The sequence below is a fragment of the Prionailurus bengalensis genome, chromosome D4 (assembly GCF_016509475.1).
Source record: "Prionailurus bengalensis isolate Pbe53 chromosome D4, Fcat_Pben_1.1_paternal_pri, whole genome shotgun sequence".
NCBI classification, from domain to species: Eukaryota; Metazoa; Chordata; class Mammalia; order Carnivora; family Felidae; genus Prionailurus; species Prionailurus bengalensis.
Window position 1 is genome coordinate 17,885,298 of NC_057359.1, and position 18,050 is coordinate 17,903,347.

Sequence of the window (18,050 nt, forward strand, 5' to 3'; positions counted from 1 at the left end):
CAAGGGGATAAAAAACCATATGACCCTGTTGCTTAGATACCCATCTTCTAGTATCTTCTATTTGGTGACATAGCATTACAAACCCTAATGTATAGTTCTAATCACACTATTCAGTGAGCAATATTTGTATATTAAATGTCATAAATTACGTTTTAAGAACCAACCTGTAGACCATGGAAACTCATAACTGATAGAAACTAGAAGGGAGAAAATATGCATTCCCCATTCAACATTCTGGCAATTTAATAGATTCTAAGAGTGCTGAGTAGAGAAAAATGCGGTACGGATCACACCTGGAAACAATAATATAACTAAGAAAAGTTGGGGTGTTTGGAGAATCTGCAGTATAGGAAGGTCATTTTACTATATTCATTAGAATTTAAAAGACATCAAGAAAGAGGCAAAGTATGTTCAAGTTGTGTTGTTTTGATGAGAACCAGTAGAAGAACTAAACAATCAGAAATGAATACAAAAATAGCTACCCCTGGGCGTGTGGGCTGGCCAGAGATCATCGCGCCCTTTTATTCAGTTGCAATTCATTGTACCATCAGTGCAGATGGGCTGCAGGGCTCGAACTCACGAGTCGTGAGATCCTGACCCGAGCCGAAATCAAGAGTCGGACGCTTACCTGCCTGAGCCACCCGGGCGTCTCTACAAACCAGCTTTTGGATCTTTGATGTAGCAGGTCTGGGCATCAAAGCTGTCAGACACATTGTTCGGCAGTGAGTTTTGCCAGTAAAATATTTTTAAGAACATCCGGGCTGTAAGTTGTGGAGCAAAGAAGGAATGTGTCAGCCCAGTCCGACAATTAAGAAAATTGTCCCCAGAACTTGCGGCACGTGTAGAGGCTACAGACCTCAGTATAGGCAGCGGGAGGGGAGAAGAGCAGGGTACAGGCTATTTCCCCTGCTTTGAAGCTTTGCTTTTCTTGGGGGTCAGGAGGGGGGACTGTATTTGTTGTGTATGGAGCTGGGGAGTCTGCCTGGGTGCCTTGATCACAGCGTCTGTGTCTGTGTCTCCAGCCTGCAGGGATCACAGTGTTCCATCACCTGTGAAGACGGGCAGTACTTCAATGGCCAGGACTGTCAGCCGTGTCACCGCTTCTGTGCCACCTGTGCAGGTACTTGTCCCCCCCCCCCCCCCCCCCAGCTTTTCGTTCACTCCTCGGGCTCTGGTTGAGCTCTTACTGATTTGTTCTCAGCTATCACTCATACACGCCCACTGGCTGGCTGTAAAGTAAAGGCTGGAGAAGCGTGTTCTCTTCCAGCACGCCTGCATATATTGTCACGGCAAGTTCTCATCTGCCTTCCGCCCTCCTGGAGACACTTAAATATATCCCAGGGAGATCCCCTCCTCTTTTCAAAGCCGTTGGAGGTTTTGGACAAATGGAAGCATTTCATTTCGGTTTAAAACGGGAGTGGTATTTCCCCCCCCCCGCCACCAAAGAATGCAAGGCAAAGCGCAACCATTCCATTTGTAACCGAGCAACTACAAATGAAAAGTACATGTTTTGTTTCTGTTCGCCGCGTTCGTCTGGCTTTTCAGGGGCGGGCGCCACCGGGTGTATTAACTGCACCGAGGGCTACTTCATGGAGGACGGGAGATGCGTGCAGGCCTGTAGCACCAGCTATTACTTGGACCACTCTTCAGAGCACGGATACAAATCCTGCAAGAAGTAAGTGGGCCCGCCCCCTTCAGCCCGAGCCCTGGGTCCCTGGGTCCTTATTTGACCCCCTCCATAAATAGTACGAAACACAATTACTAACCGTGAACAAAGGTTCCAACATCTACCTGTGGACACTGCCCTGAAGCTTTAACCCAGCTTCCATTTAACATTCTTTGTTTTTCTCGCAGGAGCGCTTAAAACCTTTAAGGTAGTATTTCTGTTCCAAGTACGGGCGTCCTTCCATTTAAAATCACACACCCTGGGGCACCTGGGTGGCTCAGTCATTAAGCATCTGACTTGGGCTCAGGTCGTGATCTCATGGTTCACGAGTTTGAGACCCATGTCAGGTGAGCTCGAGCCCCACTTTGGGGGAGCCCCACTTCTCTCTCTCTTTGTCTCTCTCTGCCCCTCCTAGGATTCTCTCTCTCCACCTGTCACTCACTTGTGCCCTCTCTCTCTCTCTCTCAAAACTAACTAAATAAATAAAAATAAATAAATAAGAAAATCACGTAGTCTACCTGCTAGGCTTTCTTTAATGGTGTCAGATGTAGCAATTACGGTAAGAAAAGATTTCTGTGTCATGGTCAAGTTTAAAACGTCATTAAGGCTGGGGCACCTGGGTGGCTGGGTTAAGCGTCCATCAGCCTAGGTCATGATCTTGCCCTTCTCAGGTTCGAGCCCCACATCGGGCTCTGTGCTGATGGCTCAGAGACTGGAGCCTGTTTTGATTCTGTGTCTCCCTCTCTCACTCTCTCTGCCCCTCCTCTGCTCATGCTTTGTCTCTCTATCAAAAATATTTTAAAAAATTTTTAAACTTCATTGAGAGGTTGATGGCTGACATCTTTTCTTGTACCCAGTGTGTGAAAGGACGATGAATTCTACGTTTTCCCCACAGATGTGATGCCAGCTGTCTGACATGCAATGGTCCGGGGTTCAAGAACTGTACGAGCTGCCCCAGCGGGTATCTCTTAGACCTAGGGACGTGTCAGATGGGAGCCATCTGCAAGGACGGTGAGTACAAACTGCTCATTTTGATCCTCTGAGCAAAGGGTCACCTTTTAATATTGATATCTAATACCTTTCCACTCAAAGAAACTACCAAGCGTGAGTTAGATGAACAGGCCCAATATCTTGTTGGCATTCATCTGTCTTGAACTCACACCTACAGTGGGTTTGGGTTTTGGTTCATTTCTTTCAATTAAAAGAAGAAATGAATCACCTATATAGTTCTACTGGCCAAGAGGGCACCAGTTAGCTCTTTTCAATTAGCAAACTGTGTGTGTGTGTTTTTGGTTTTTTTTTACATTTTAGAGTTTTAGGTTCACAGCAAAATTAAGCAGGAAGTACAGAGAGATCCCATACATGCCCTGACTCCCCCACCCATGACATACACACACACACACACACACACACACACACCCTCGCCCACCATTAGCCTTCTCTACCAGAGTAGTAACCTTTGTTATAATCAATGAACCTTCATTCACACACCATTATCACCCAAAGCGATATCCGAAAGATATACTTTGGGTATCACCCAAAGTCCTTAGTTGACATTAGGGCTCACTCTTGGTGTTGTACATTCTAGGAGTTTGGACAACTGTATAAGGACATGAATCCACCATTATAGTGGCCTACAGGACACTTTCACTGCCCCAAAAATCCACTGGGCTCTGCCTTTCCCTCCCTTCATCCCTCCCGCTTCCCCCCAGAACCTACTAGTTTTTTCTTACTGTCTCCATAGATTTACCTTTTCCAGCATATCATATAGTTGGAATATGCAACCTTTCTCAACTCGTTTTTTCATGTATTTATTTCCCACCTTCCACCGTATGTGCTTTTGATCAGATTTTTTTTTAATACCATGTATATGAAGATTTATAGCCTGTGTTTGATACTAAGCATTAGACAAACATTATCCTTTGTTTTTACAAAGTTCTCTGACACTTCAGTTTTAACGACAGCATAAAATTCTATCACGGGACGATGCCGCTTGATTGCCATTCCCTTTATTTGGATCATTTAAAATTTTGATACGTGACAATCAAACGGTATCTGAATACTTCATGAAGCCTGTGGGGTAAGGAATTAATGATAGAGCCAGGTAGAGAACTTAAGACTTCTAAATGTTGGCTCATTTTTCTTCTCTCTGCACACACGCTTCTCAACCAAAATGCTGGGACCGCACACCTTCTCCAAAGAGTCACAGTAAATTGGTTTTGGTTTTGGGGTGCTGTCTAGGCATGGATATTTTCAGAAGCTTCTCAAGTGTTTGTAATGTGCAGCCAGGTTTGGGAACATTTTGCTGTTCCATTCCCCCTGACAACGTGACGAATGCCAAGCCCTCTCCTATTTCTAGCCTCAGTTTCCCCATTTATAAAGGAAGAAATGTAAGTCATTCCAACTTCCGCATTTTGTGAACTTTGACTCCGTATAATTCACATGGAGGGGGCCCTAACATTGGAGCCTGACGCTTTATGCAGACACGCATCTCAATGACACAGAAAGCATTTTGAACCATCATTATTTTTAAACATTCCCGGACAAGAGCGCTTCCCTTGGTTTACTATTTGCCTTCCTCTGAATGGGCGCTCTTCTAGAAATTTCACAACAGGTACAACAGTGCTCTGGTTGGGAGAATGTGGATTCAGAAATCAGAATACTGTCGTTCATTTCTGGGGCTCCAGATCTTGGGCAGGTGATAAACTTCTCCGGGCCTCACTTCCCTCATCTGTAAACATGAGGAGGCGAATACTATTGACCTTGTCTGGTTATTCTAAAACTTCCCATTAGGAATTTCAAAAAGATGTCAAAAAGAACCAGGCAGCTGATGGCACCTACAGAACATGATTGATGGTCTCATTTCCTCGGAGCATGATAGGTGACTTTGTGTCTTCATAGCTTTTTGACTATAGGATGGGTCCAACTGGGACAGACCCAGTCAGGCTCTGTGTTCTCACCACACAACACGGGGACAGAGGGCTGGGGTGAGGGCATCCCAGGGACCATGTAAGTATCACTTTTTGCTTAAAACCATGGTTCCCTTTTAGCTGGATGTGACCAGAATGTTTAAGTTAGTAACAGAAAACAGAGGAAGATCCACAGTCGCTTGAAACTTTCACCTGTAGCATTTGGTGCCAGGCATGGCCACATCTGCGATGCTTTACCTGCCTTCTTTAAACCACGGGAAACGTGGGGATGAGTTCTGCCAACTGGCACTGTGGTAGGAGTGGAGTGGCAGGATCGTGGGCAAGAGTAGAAAATGAAGAACCACCGTTTTTGCGAGGCGTCCACTTTCAGATCCGCTAAATAATGAGAAATAATGAGATCACTGATGGCTCACCGGGCTTTTCAAATCACATGGCGATGGCATTTAGGGATTCGTGATTGAGTCTCTCTCACCTGTCATGTTTCAATGATTCTAAGACACGCTTTTTTTTTTTTTTTTACATTGTAACATCTCTGAAATCAGATGCATCTTATACTTTATGCCTTTGACTTAGTCACAGTGATGTCTAGCCGACTGAGTCAGGTGCGCGGTTGCTACTTCTTGTGTTGAATTTAACGGGAGTTCAGAAGCGCTTCGAAAAATGAAACGGGCGTTTACTATCAAAGGAAGAGTTTTTGCCGTAAGCACAGAAACACAACGGCATAGTTATATAACGAATATTTAACCTTGCGCCAAAAAATAACACCATAGTTATATAACTAATGTTTAACGGACATTTCAAGAAGGACAAAATTAATATTCTAATATTGATGAGAATGTAAGAAAGAAGCATGTTTTTTTCTGGGCAGAGCTTAAAATGGTGGTGCATCTTACATCCAGGGTCTTGGATTCAATGAAATATAATATAAATGGCTGTATACTCTCTGCTCTGGGTAATTCTGAGAAGAAAAATTCCGTGCTTATGTTATTATTGATTTCTAATTTATTCTTTTTTCTAACCTTTTTTTTTTCCTTTCATAAATGACACCAATCACATTTACCATTGGACTGCCATCTCTCTCCTTGAAAAACAATGGTGTTGACTGAAATCACTTTGAGTGGACCAAATTTCCTCCTTGGTGACTGTTCCTCAATGATCTCTTCCACTCCCCCAATCTGCCTCTCTGGCCAATCACAACCTTCTTCCGTGTGTACATCATGCTGCTCTCGTCCTCAACTCCCCCCTCTGTCTTGCTGACTTCCTGGAAAAGCCACGGAAGAATCCTGGGCCGAAGGAGGCTTCTGTATGCTAGTGAAAAAGAACAATCTGTGCCAACGGAAGGTTCTTCAACAACTTTGCTGCAAAACATGTACATTCCAAGGCTGAGCTGCGATCCTAGATTTCTTTGTTCCTGTAGACTTATAGATTACTCCATATTATTATTAAAAAGAAAAAAAAAAACAAGCAAAAAAAAAAAAGCAAGCCACCTCTCTCTTTTTTGCTCTCTTTTTCTCTCTCTCTCAAATTTGTGCAGGGAGATGGTGAACTGTTTTGTCAGAACTTAAATGGAAAAAAAAAAAAAATAAACCTACAACAAGCCTACCTTTTATAACTGGGTGTTTAGTGCTAAACAGCCAGAACCACAGAGACAGTATTGTATGACCAAAGCATTTGATGCCAAAATTTGACGTTAAAGTAATGATTTGATTTCCTGCCCTGGTTTTGAAGGTCCATTTTTCCCCCCCTTTGCATTTACTTGCTTGTTTCCCCTTTGAGATGCCTAAAAATACCTTTCAAAAACATCACAAGAGCAGACATAGATCAGAATCAAAGAGAGAGCTCTTGCGTGTGTCATTTTTCACTGTTTGTTGGGGGAAATGGCACAAAACTGGACCTGAGGGCATTCAGAACATCCCGCGGAGTTGTGTTCAGTGTCGTTTTGTCTTAGTTTTTCACAGTTGAACATTGATACTTTTCCACGCATAATTGACTGCGTGCATTATGTGCTGGTTTTGGTGTTTGACTCACGCGATAAGTCTGCTCCACTGGTTTCATCAGATAGATTTGCTGCTACTGGCTTTTCCATTGCCGATTGGGTGATTTTACACACAGCTGGTCAAATGGGATCACTCTCTACGATCAGATTGGTGATGGACAGAAAGCAAAGTTACACCAAATAGCTGAGACCGATCCAGCTCCCCTGAAATCTGGAGTGTTCACTCTGTGGACCCCTGCCCAATCTCTTGGTGCTATCTGGCCATTATCCCCATAGCATTTTTTTGTTTGTTTGTTTTTAAAGGCCATCAGAAATTCCATTTATTGCGATGGGAAGCATTTTGGATAGGATGCGGGAGATTTCTTCCTTGAGTCCAAAGTTTCTAAAAGGTCCTGTATTTTTAAAGAAATGGAATTATTTAAATACTATTTAAGCTCGTGCCCAAGTTGGCCGGGCAATGTTTCTCAATGGTGCTTATTAGAAGTTTTATCATTTTGTCATTTTAAGAAAATAAAACTGGAAATTGAATATGGGTGGCATGATTGTACCCTCCTGGTTCTGTTATTTCCCACTCCTCTGTCCCTCTTCTAACTGTGCTATGTTACATCTGTCCACTGGATGTCAATGAGATCATGTGTTTTCTTGGAAATCTTCTCACCGGTTTTCTACAAACTCCTAAACAACATCCTGGAATCTAGCAGACTGAATTTTGTGAAAACTATTTTGGATCAGTGGTTAGAAATGATGCCGGATAGATCTTTTTACCGATTCTGAGTTTCTCTGTTTAGGGGAGGACAGACTCATAACAAGTTTCTTCGTTTTTCACATCAGAGCTCCATTGGTGACCTCATTTGCTTTGGGAGTGACCGGCCATCTTACAGGCTTTATTCTTTTGACAGCCTCACTTCCAAGATATCACTAGGCCTCACAGCTGAGAACAGGGATGATATCAATATAGATTATTTGGGGAAGGAGCTGGGAAGTGCATGCGAAGGTCCCCACCCACACAACACGCTAGTGAAAAGCCGACCTTGAAAACAGTCATTCCTAGACATCCAAGTCATTACCTGACCATAGGTGATTAAATATAGTCTAATGACCCTCTTCACGGCATTGTAGTGATACTGAGTCGCATAGTGATTCGTAAGTAACTAGGGAATCAACGGATTTTGCCGACCAACTTTTGTTTTCGTAACGCTGCAGCAGGCCCTTCCGACCTGAAGAAAGTAAGTCCATCCAGGGTATGGCGTATAGAGCCTTACATTTAAAGGCACAACCTCTACATGGACAAACGTAAGCGCAAGCCTAAAGCAAGAGCGGGCAGATGGCAAAACCAGATTTGCCTGCAAAGGAATCCATTTTACTGAACCAGCCCATACTGCTTGAGGCACAAGCTTACTATGATCGGAAAGATAAAAACCATGTCTGTGTTCTTAGACAAATAACCGTCAAAATGACAGCCAAAGTCATCGGGGTCCACCAACGTACCTGTTCCATTCCCCACCGACCATGCAGGCACACGTCACGGAAATACTGGTCTAACTGCTAGTGTGTTACTGCCTCGTTTATCTACAGAATATTATTAACTAGAACATAATGCTTTCAAAGTTTAAGTTAATGTTATATATTATGTATAAATATATATATTCATAATGAGATATATGGAATGGATAGTACAAAGTTTGGAGACTTCACAAATGCTCTAACCTTCTAGAGACAAAAGTCCTATCTTCTGTTTTCTTTTGTCTTTTTATTTTGAATTAGTGATCCACTGTTAACTCCAAATCCACTTTGACTGAAAAATACTGTACATGTGTAAAATGTTCAGTTGTTTTTTTTTGTAAAATATAGCAGAATGATTGTAATTGATACTGGCCCAAATCAATGTTATTCCATATTTTATTTTTTCTATTAAATTAACCCAAGTTCCTGTTTATCTGATCTGTTCCTACCCACGGGTAACTATCTCCGAGAGGGTGAGAGGAGGAGAAACTTCTGTTTCCACCTGTGGCCACATAGAAGCTGAATATAAAGGATGGAAGTAAATGGACCATCTGAAGGTCAGAAAAGAAAGGGTAAGCAGAGGAAAGAGCTGAAAAGGAGAGACAGAGTAACGGCAGTATAAGAAAGGAAGAGGCTAGACTCGGTCCTGAGCGGATGTTAATTCCCGTTTTCGGAAAGCCAGCTGGTGGGGAGGGGAACTGTAAGAACTTGGTGTCCAGACCCACACTGGGGTCTGTACTTTTTAGCAGCTTGCGCAGATGGTCCAGTATCTGGGCCATCTAAGCGTGCCCTTTCCCTGGGCTGCCCCCGGGGTTTGGACTACTGCATACACACCAGTGTGCGTGTGGAGGGGTGAGGACCCAGGGGCTGGACACAAGTAGGTGGGGAATGTGAAGCTTTGAAAGGGGAGAAGGCCGCACTCAATTTTCTGATATTCTATGTAAAATTGACCGTGGCCGTAGCCCGGGAAGCCTAGAAGGTAACTTAGTCTAAAATACATCTCCCGTACATGCCACAGGGTGAGACTGTATGGCTTATAGGTCTTTGAGAACCTTCCTTGAGATGCCGACACTAGCTTTGAGATGTCAGTGCCCTGCCTCTTCGGCAGAGAAAGGAGACATCAGTGAAAACAAGATCCAAGTTGAGCTCCAGTTAGGTTGAAAGGGATACTAAACGGTGTAAGAGAACTCCACTGTCATGAAATCCCATCATGAGAATGGCAGGGCAGCGGGAGGGAATGAATTTTATTGAGCACTTACTAGGTCCCGCCCAGTGTGGGAGTATAGAGTGTATGCATGCTAATGTAAACTTCCTTAACTCTCACAAACAACTCTCAAGCAGAGGTATGCCCTGTTTACACGTGAATCGTTACCTTCTGTTTACAAACAAGATAGCTGAGACCCATGGGCTTGAAATAAATTGGGATTACATAACCAGACACAACAATTGAAAGTCAACAGTGAGACAGTGAACGTTCACTAGTGAATTCTAACTCTCAAACGAATGGGACGCCAAGTTACTAAGTCCAGACAGGCAGAATTGCTTTGACTGGAACCGATCAGGGTGAAGTTCCTAGAGTCAGTGCAACTAGGGTTGGTTCTTGGGAGCTATGGCTGAGGCTTAGCTGAGCAAGGAGGAGTATTAGCAGCAAACTTGGTATTGAAGAGACGGCCCGGGGTAGCAAGTCAACTATTGGCATGGCTTCATCTAGTGGCTACATTGCTCCAAAGAACAGCGATCCGACATCTGATGGGTTAGTCAGGAAGGATCTACATTTCTACGCTTTCCCAAAGATGAGTAGAGTGGCCCATCCTCCGCCCCCATACCTGTGGCAGACCCTCCTAATCACCAGTATCCATCTGGGGATTGATCAGCCTTGCCTCTCTTTCCGCAACCCCCCCCGCCCCCAGTGTTGGGGGGCCTATCATCATGCTGCTGATCTCTTCTGTCAGACTCCTTGTTTTCCCACCCAACCATCTACTCTTCACTTCGAGGCTCCAGCCAACTGAGTACAAGTGGATATCAGGCAGCTGAAAGAGAAGGAGGCACGTCTTATTAACGGCTGTCATACCATCATTCAGTCTCATGCAAAGAGCAATGGCGGACGGCAGCGCGATGAATAATGGAGAAAATCAGAGGCAGCTGTAAGCCATGACCTGGCCAGTTTAACACTCCCTCCACCTTCCGTCCTCTAATGCAAAATGGTAGAGGGAACTTAAAGGCCAGCTGCCGCTTGACCTCACCTGGCCCAGGCTGGGCCCTGGGCCCCCAGTCAGGATATGTCAATGACAGAAAGTAGAAACCTGCTTCCGGTCGACAGCCATGCCCAAGTGTTTTTGCTGTTGCCAACCCATAAAATCTTGAGTTCTCGGCAGAACACTTTGGAGCTGGTGACAAACTCCCTAGGGCATAGCCAAGATGGACCTCCTTTCCCTGTGGCTCGTTGGAGCCAGGGAGCACTAGAAACGGGACTGTGAGGTACATGAGCATGTCCCCCCCTTCATCAGGAGAGGTGAAGATCTGTCCCAGAGTCAATCTTGGGCAAGAAGGATACAGTTACGCACTATCCCGGCATCTCAGAGGGCCAGTCTGGGAACTGGGCACCCTCACAGTTCCTTTCCGCGCTAACTGAGAAGGACACTTGTCTTATTACTGAAGCATTTTCTTACACGGTCTGCTCTCTAAAGGAGGCCATTTTGAGGGCGATTGTTGCTTTTTCAAAGCCGGGTATCGATCAACCAAAGATATTTTGAATCCCCACTTTGAAAAATCCCCAGAAACGTTTCCTGGGGCCTAAAATGTACGATTTTTTTTTTTTTTTTTTAAATTTTAGGAAAGAGTACGTACGTTATTTTAAGAATATGCTTGAAGGCTGGCAGAGTTTTACTTTAGGGAAAACTAAAAGTTTTATTTCATTTTGGCTTTCATTTGGCCCACACAAACTCAGAGGCCTATGGAGACACTTAGCAAGATTCACAGCTAGTAAAGGGTGGGGCTGGCACTGGAGCCCACAACCTCAACCTTCTGCACAACACTGCCTCCTTTTGAAGAATGCCAGGAAGAAAACAAGCCCGTATCACATACACCGCAGGGGTTAAGAGCCCTTTCTCAAGTGCAGGTAGAAGACACAACGGATCCCTGGACTTGGCTTTTTCTCTTCATGAGCTCAAGTTAATTGCTTCCATAAATAATAAGTCCCTGTGGTCCTTCTCGCCCTCTGCAAGCTTATAGTCTAATGGGGAGCACAGACACAAAAATACGAAGCTATTTACGTGCCTTCAAAAGGGCATAAAAATATTGTGGGGGAGTCCAGAGGAGCAAGCTCACTTTGCCAGTTAAGTGCTAAACGTTCCATGCCCTTGCATTACAAGCTTTCTAAGGGGCATCCAAAAATAGCGTGCTCCATTAAAAATACTATTTCCTTGGGGTGCCTAAGTGGCTCAGTTGGTTAAGCGTCCGGCTTCTTCTCAGGTCATGATCTCAATTCTCCTGAGTTCAGGCTCCACACTGGGGTCTGTGCTGACAGTTTGGAGCCTGGAGCCCGCTTCGGATTCTGTGCCTCCCTCTCTCTCTCTGCCCTTCCCCCGCTCTCTTTCTCTCTCTCTCTCTCTCACTCTCTCTCTCTCAAAAAGAAGCATTAAAAAAAGATTTTAATACAGTTACCTCAAAATATGCAAGTTCAGATGATATTTTAATCAAATACCTACAAAATGCAACATGTCAAAACTAGACCATTACAACTCAACTCTTAAGGAACCACATGCAATTGGGGTGCCTGGGTGCCTCAGTCAGTTAAGCGTCCAACCTCGGCTCAGGTTGTGATCTCGCCATCTGTAAGTTCAAGCCCGCAGCGGGCTCTGTGCTGAGAGCTCAGAGCCTGGAGCCTGTTTCAGATTCTGTGTGTCTCTCCCTCTGCCACTCCCCTACTCTCTCTCTCTCTCTGTCAAAAATAAAGAAGCATCAAAAAACAAAAAAGAAACCACATATAATTAATTTAATGTAGGATAAAGGTAATTTAAATATGTTTGACATGATGTGGGACTGATAGAGGCGGGAAAACCTACGATCTGTTGGGATCTTAATATAACTCTGCAAAGGAGGGAGAAATTCACTATTCATGCTCGGGGTGGGGAGTTAGATTTATATATATTCCTCATCTCTTCCCTCAAGATCTCTACCTGTAGCTCCAAATAGCTACTTGACATTTCCCTTCAGATAGCTAATAGGCGTCTCAAAATTAACATGTCCCAGACAGACTTCAGATTCCTGAATCTCCTTAGTATCATCACCAAATGTCTCCCACCCCATTCACGGTATTACAACCCAGCCACCCAGTTGCTCAAATCCAAAATCTTTTTTCTTTTTTTTTTTTTTTTGTCCCCCCAAATCCAACCCATTAGCAGGGTCCCATTAATCACGCCTTTCCAATAGATCTCTAAATAGTCCATAGTTGTAATTATGGGTCAAGCCGCCATCGTCTCTGTCCAGAACTGCAGGTGCCTCGTAAGGAGGCTCCCTGTTTCTCTTTCCTCCTTTCTTTTTCTCTCCAGCCCCATCCGCTCTCCACAGGGAGAGCAGAGCTGCTATTACAAACACAAAATCAGATTTCGCCTCTTTCTTCCTATTTCACTCGAAGTCACATCTGAACTCCTTACCTGAGCTCTTTCTCATCTCCTTTCTTGCCGCTTCCCCCTACTTAATCGCGTTCCAGTCGTAACAACTTTTTGTTCTCCAAGCCAAGCAAGCACGTTTGTGCCTCAAGAGCCCTGCCCTTCGCCCGGCTGGTTTCTTCCCATCCTGCGGGTCTCGGTTCAAAAATAGCTCCCTTGGAGAGCAGTTGCCTCCACCACTCACCCCACGCCTGCCCACCTTTTCTGGTCTTTTCATGGCACGTATCACAACCTGACGTTCTATGGTTCCTTTGCTTGTTTCCTGTCAGTCTCTCCCAGCAGAATGTCAGCACCGTGCAAGCTGGCGCTCTGTCCATCTTATTCACAGCCATAGCTTGTAGGCGTAGCACGGTGCCTTCCCTGCCTGATCAACGTTCGCAGAATGGATGAATAAAAAGGCTAAAGTAAGAAACGGCATTTGACCCGAGTCTTGAAGGATAAGCAGGAATTTGTAAGTCAGTGAAGGTGAGGATGCTGAAGAAGGATTCTTGGGAGAGAGAACCAGTTCGAAGGGCACAAAACCATTAAAGTGTCTGTGGACAGGGATGGCAAGGAGGGGGCAGGGTAGGCACTGGAGGCAGAGGACGGAGAGACAGTGGAGGGCAACTTGTAAAATACTGTGGAGGGGCTGGTGCCCTCCTCCCCTCCCCTTGACAGAGTCCTCAACCCTCTTTTCAGAGAGGCTAAATGACGTGCTCAAGGAGACCGTGTTCGGGGCGCCTGGGTGGCTCAGTCGCTTGGGCATCCGACTTCGGCTCAGGTCATGATCTCGCGGTCCGTGAGTTCGAGCCCCGCGTCGGGCTCTGGGCTGACAGCTCAGAGCCCGGAGCCTGTTTCGGATTCTGTGTCTCCCTCTCTCTCTGACCCTCCCCCATTCATGCTGTCTCTCCCTGTCTCAAAAATAAATAAACGTTAAAAAAAAAAAAATTTTTTTTTTTTTTTAAATAAAAAAGGAGACCGTGTTTGCTTCGGTCCCCGGAGGACTGACACCTACACTGAGCCAGCTAAATGAAAGGACAGGGTGCTAAGCACAGCTCAGCTGTCAAAATAGCTCACATGAGAGGAGGCAGCCCATAGCTTCTCTTCACTGTGATATCCATGGCCAGAGCAACATATTCGGCAAGGCCTGTTTGCAAGATGATACTCGGGGACAAGAGCTTGCTCAGAACCCTCTTTTCCTTCTAAGGGAGAAAAAAAAAAAAAAAAAAAGCAAACCGAAACACTTTGCCCTCCAAATCATCACCAGAGGAGAGTGAAAGGAAAGAAAGTGATATGCTAGCCCCTTTCTTCCCGAACGATGAGAACAATAACTCCCACACGTGAAGTGCTTCCCGTGGGCTAAGTTCCGTGCTGCTTGCTTCGTATGGGTTATTCCACTCAGGACCATGAATAGCCCGATTTTATCCTCTTTTTACAAATGGGAAAGCAGGTGACGTAAATGCCTAAGGCACCCCAGGGATAAATGGAAGATCTGGGATTCATTTAAACCCAGACAATCTGATATCGGAATCTCCAGGCGAAATACAGGAGCCAAGGAAGATGTCTGTGAAAACAGCCTTCGGGCTATGACCACGGAGCTCGCCTGAGGATTAAGGATTTTAACTGGTGACGTCTTTCAGGGCCCCCACTATCTCTTGTGAATAGAGCAACATCCACCCAAGACTACGCACCATGACCGTACATGGCACTTTCTGTGACCAAGCCAGGAGTGGGTATCAGGATCATTATGAGAATTCATAGCAACCGACGGGCCGCGTGGGCAAAGGAAATTAGAACGGACCTAAGGGGAACGAGGCAGCGGCTGTTAAGAAATGAGGATGCGATGCCTCTTTTCATGCTAGTTTTTTTCTATCCGGGAGGCCATCGTTTGCGTTTTTCTAGCCCCAGATGAAACGAGACAGAAATCGAATGGAGATATGGGGAACAGAGCGAAACATTACAATGCTGAAGTCATCACATAATACAAATTCCGTGAGTTCCTTTGATAAATCCGGCAAAAGATAAATTCCTTCCAGGCGGTATTACCTAAGACTTTCTTGCCACCTGCATCGTAACTGGTATAATAAAACCTACTCAAAGAACGTAAAATTTTTTTTGTTACGTCTAAGAATGTGCTTTGCAACTTACTTGTGTAGTGAGAAGAGCCACAAGCCTCACAAACCCAGGAGTTACCTTGACCATTTCTCCCCACTCCTACGTCTGCCCCATTGGCAGGTCAAGACAGCTCTGCCTCCAAAATATGTCTCCGCTTCATTTTCTGCCCTTCACTTTTACTACCCCCCGTCCTCATCAAGCTGCTTCTGGGTCAGGCGACTTCTCACCGCGACTATTGCAAAACTTCCTTTCTAGCCTCGTCTAATGCACCCTTTGTGTCCACAACTCCACACGTTCCTGCCTTTTTCCTTCCAATCTATTCCACACAGGAGCCAGGGTGCTCTTTCTAAAAATTCAAAGCTCACATGAGGCTCTGCTGTTTAAAACCCTCCCATGGCTTCCCATTTCCCCTTGGATAAAGTCGAAATACCTTTCTATGGCCACCAAGGCCATGGTCAATCTGACCTACCCCACCACTCTAAACTCATCTCATGACATTCTTTATCTCCCATATTTTCCAGCCACAGTGACTTTCCCTGATTTTTCCTTTATGCTTTGTGCCTTCGAACTTTCCCACATGCCATTCCCCCTACTTTAATGTTATCCCATTCTTAATCATCTACTGATGGATAATAATTATTATCTGGGCCTCGGTTTAAATGTCACTTCCCTGGGGGCGCCTGCGTGGCTCAGTCGGTTGAGCGTCCGACTTCGGCTCAGGTCATGATCTCCCGGTCCGTGAGTTCGAGCCCCACGTCGGGCTCTGTGCTGATGGCTCAGAGCCTGCAGCCTGCTACGGATCCTGTGTCTCCCCCTCTCTCTGCCCCTCCCCCACACACATTCTGTCTCTCTCTGCCTCTCAAAAATAAAGAAAACTAATAAAAATTTTTTTTAAATGTCACTTCTCTGACATTTAAAAATCCTCTGATTTTTCTAAACAAGGTTAGATCTCCTTATTATAAGTTTGTACGGGAGCCTCTACTTTACTTTCATATCAATTATAAATATCTAGTTAATTGTAGTATTTGTTTGATGTAATGCTCACTACAAAGTTTGTTCCACGGGGGCAAAGTCTATAAACTTCTTATAGCCCGTAAAGCTAGCAAAATGTCTATCCTAGACTCGGTATTTGACAACTCTTTGATCAATAGATGAAAACGTCAATGAATGAAGAAATCAGTAAATAACTGAGTACATGCATGACAGGGAGGAAATAGCCCTGGCCCAGACACTAAGACAACCAAGTTCTCATGCTGATCCTGAATAACTTCAGTGTAGCTCTATGTCTATACCTGTTTCCTCATCTTCAACATCATCCCCTTGAATCATTCCAGCCCTTCTGTTCAGTGTAGAAGAGAAGTCCCAGGAGATGTCATGGAGAGTCTATCACTGTCCGTAAAACACGCGTAAAACCTTAGGCACAAACCCGATAAGGCTAACGCTTTAGGACCTTGCCACTAAAAGTGTCCAGCAACAAGAGTAGCTGGTTTGGGTTAGTAGAGTAGCAGAGTTCTGGAGTGTCTCCCTCAGAGTCCTATCCATGTGTCATTCACTGCTGTGAAGGTACTTTGCAGATGGAATTAAAGGTTATTATCAAATAACTTTACAATCAAGAGATTCTCCTGAATTATCCATGTGGGCGCGAGGTAGGGTCAGTCAGAGGGAGAACCAGAGAAGGCAGAGGAGAGAATTCGATTCAAGATGTGAGGACTTGACTTATGGTCACTGGTTTGAAGATGAGGAAGGGAGCCGCGAGACAAGAAATACCTACAGCCTCTAGAACTGAGGACAGTTCCCAGCCATCAGGTGGCAGGAAACAGGGACCTCAGTCCTGAATTCTGCCGTCGCTATGAATGAACTTGGACCAGACGCATCCCTAGAGCCTCCAGAAAGAATGCAACCTGTGATACCTTGTTTCCAACCTTGAAAACCTGGAGCAGAGGAGCAGCTGAACAGTTGTGCCCAGACGTATGACCTACAGAGGTGCGAGATAATAAGTGGGTGTTTACGTAAGCCATAAAAAAAAAATAGGTAACTTGTCACAGCAGCCATCAAAAACTAGTATGTATTTGTGTACCTTTACAGCTGACGTCTGAGGGGCAGGCTTCCGGTTTGTCACACATTCAGGCACCTACTCAGATGTACTCCCGAGACAGAGGCTGGTGAATGCCACCTTTGCATTCTACCTCTGCCTTACTCCAGATGGCTGGTATCTCTGGGAAAGGAACTTGTCCACTTGTCTGGTGCCCTGATTTGGGCAACTGCCGCCCAGGGGACAGCTCTAGATCATGTGGCTATGGTAGCCATCGGCACTTCTGCTTGGAGTCTCAAAGGCCTGGGTATATTTGCATCATTTAAACGCTGCCGTCTGAGGGTCTGGCTTTCAATCCTCAATCCCGGAGGCACATGAGATCCTCCCCTCTGGGACCCTGACAGCTCTTGGTACACCCTGAACTTTTGAGATGCACTAAGAGTAAAATAGGCTGCTCAGCCAATCAGAGATCTGAGAACCAACCCAGACCTCAGGCAGGATTGAATGATAAAGTTCATCTCCTACACAAGACCACTCCTTCAAGACTAGGAAGGCGCCTGTTGTATCTTATGCAGAGAAACCAACACAGAAAGTCAAGAAAATGAAGAAGGAGAGTCACATGTTCCAAATTAAAGAACAAGATAAAATATCAGGAAAAGCCCCTAATGAAATAGAGGTAAGTGATTTAGCGGCTACAGAGTTCAAAATAATGTTTATAAAGATGCTCCCCAAACCGGGGAGAAGAATGGATGAAGACCGTGAGAACTTCAATAAGGAGATTGAGAAAAATATATGAGATTACCCGTAGAAGTCACACAGCTGATGAATACAATAACCGAACGAAAAAATCCAATAGAAGGGCTCAACAGCAGACTAGACGAAGCAGAAGAATCAGTTAACTCATAGGGCAGGGGACCTCAGACAATTATAGCAGCAAAAAATGAAAACACACACACAAATGAAGATAGCTTAAGGAATTTACAGGACACTATCAAATGGACAAACATTTGCATCACAGGACTCTCAGAGGAAAAAGAGCAGGCAAAGAGAGCAAGGACCAGAAAACACACTTGAAGAAGAAATGGCTGAAAACTCTTCTAAACTGAAGAAGGAAACGGGCAGCCAGATCGAGGAAGTTTCGAGAGTTTCAAATAAGATG

General features: G+C 44.9%; 1 protein-coding gene across 1 annotated transcript in view; it reads left to right on the plus strand.

Annotated features, from left to right (window-relative positions):
• PCSK5 (proprotein convertase subtilisin/kexin type 5) overlaps window positions 1-18,050 on the plus strand; it is a 457,705-nt gene that overhangs the window by 304,074 nt on the left and 135,581 nt on the right. The window contains 3 exon segments of the mRNA XM_043565357.1: window positions 1,023-1,120; window positions 1,546-1,675; window positions 2,562-2,677. Coding sequence (XP_043421292.1) covers window positions 1,023-1,120; window positions 1,546-1,675; window positions 2,562-2,677 — 344 coding nt within the window.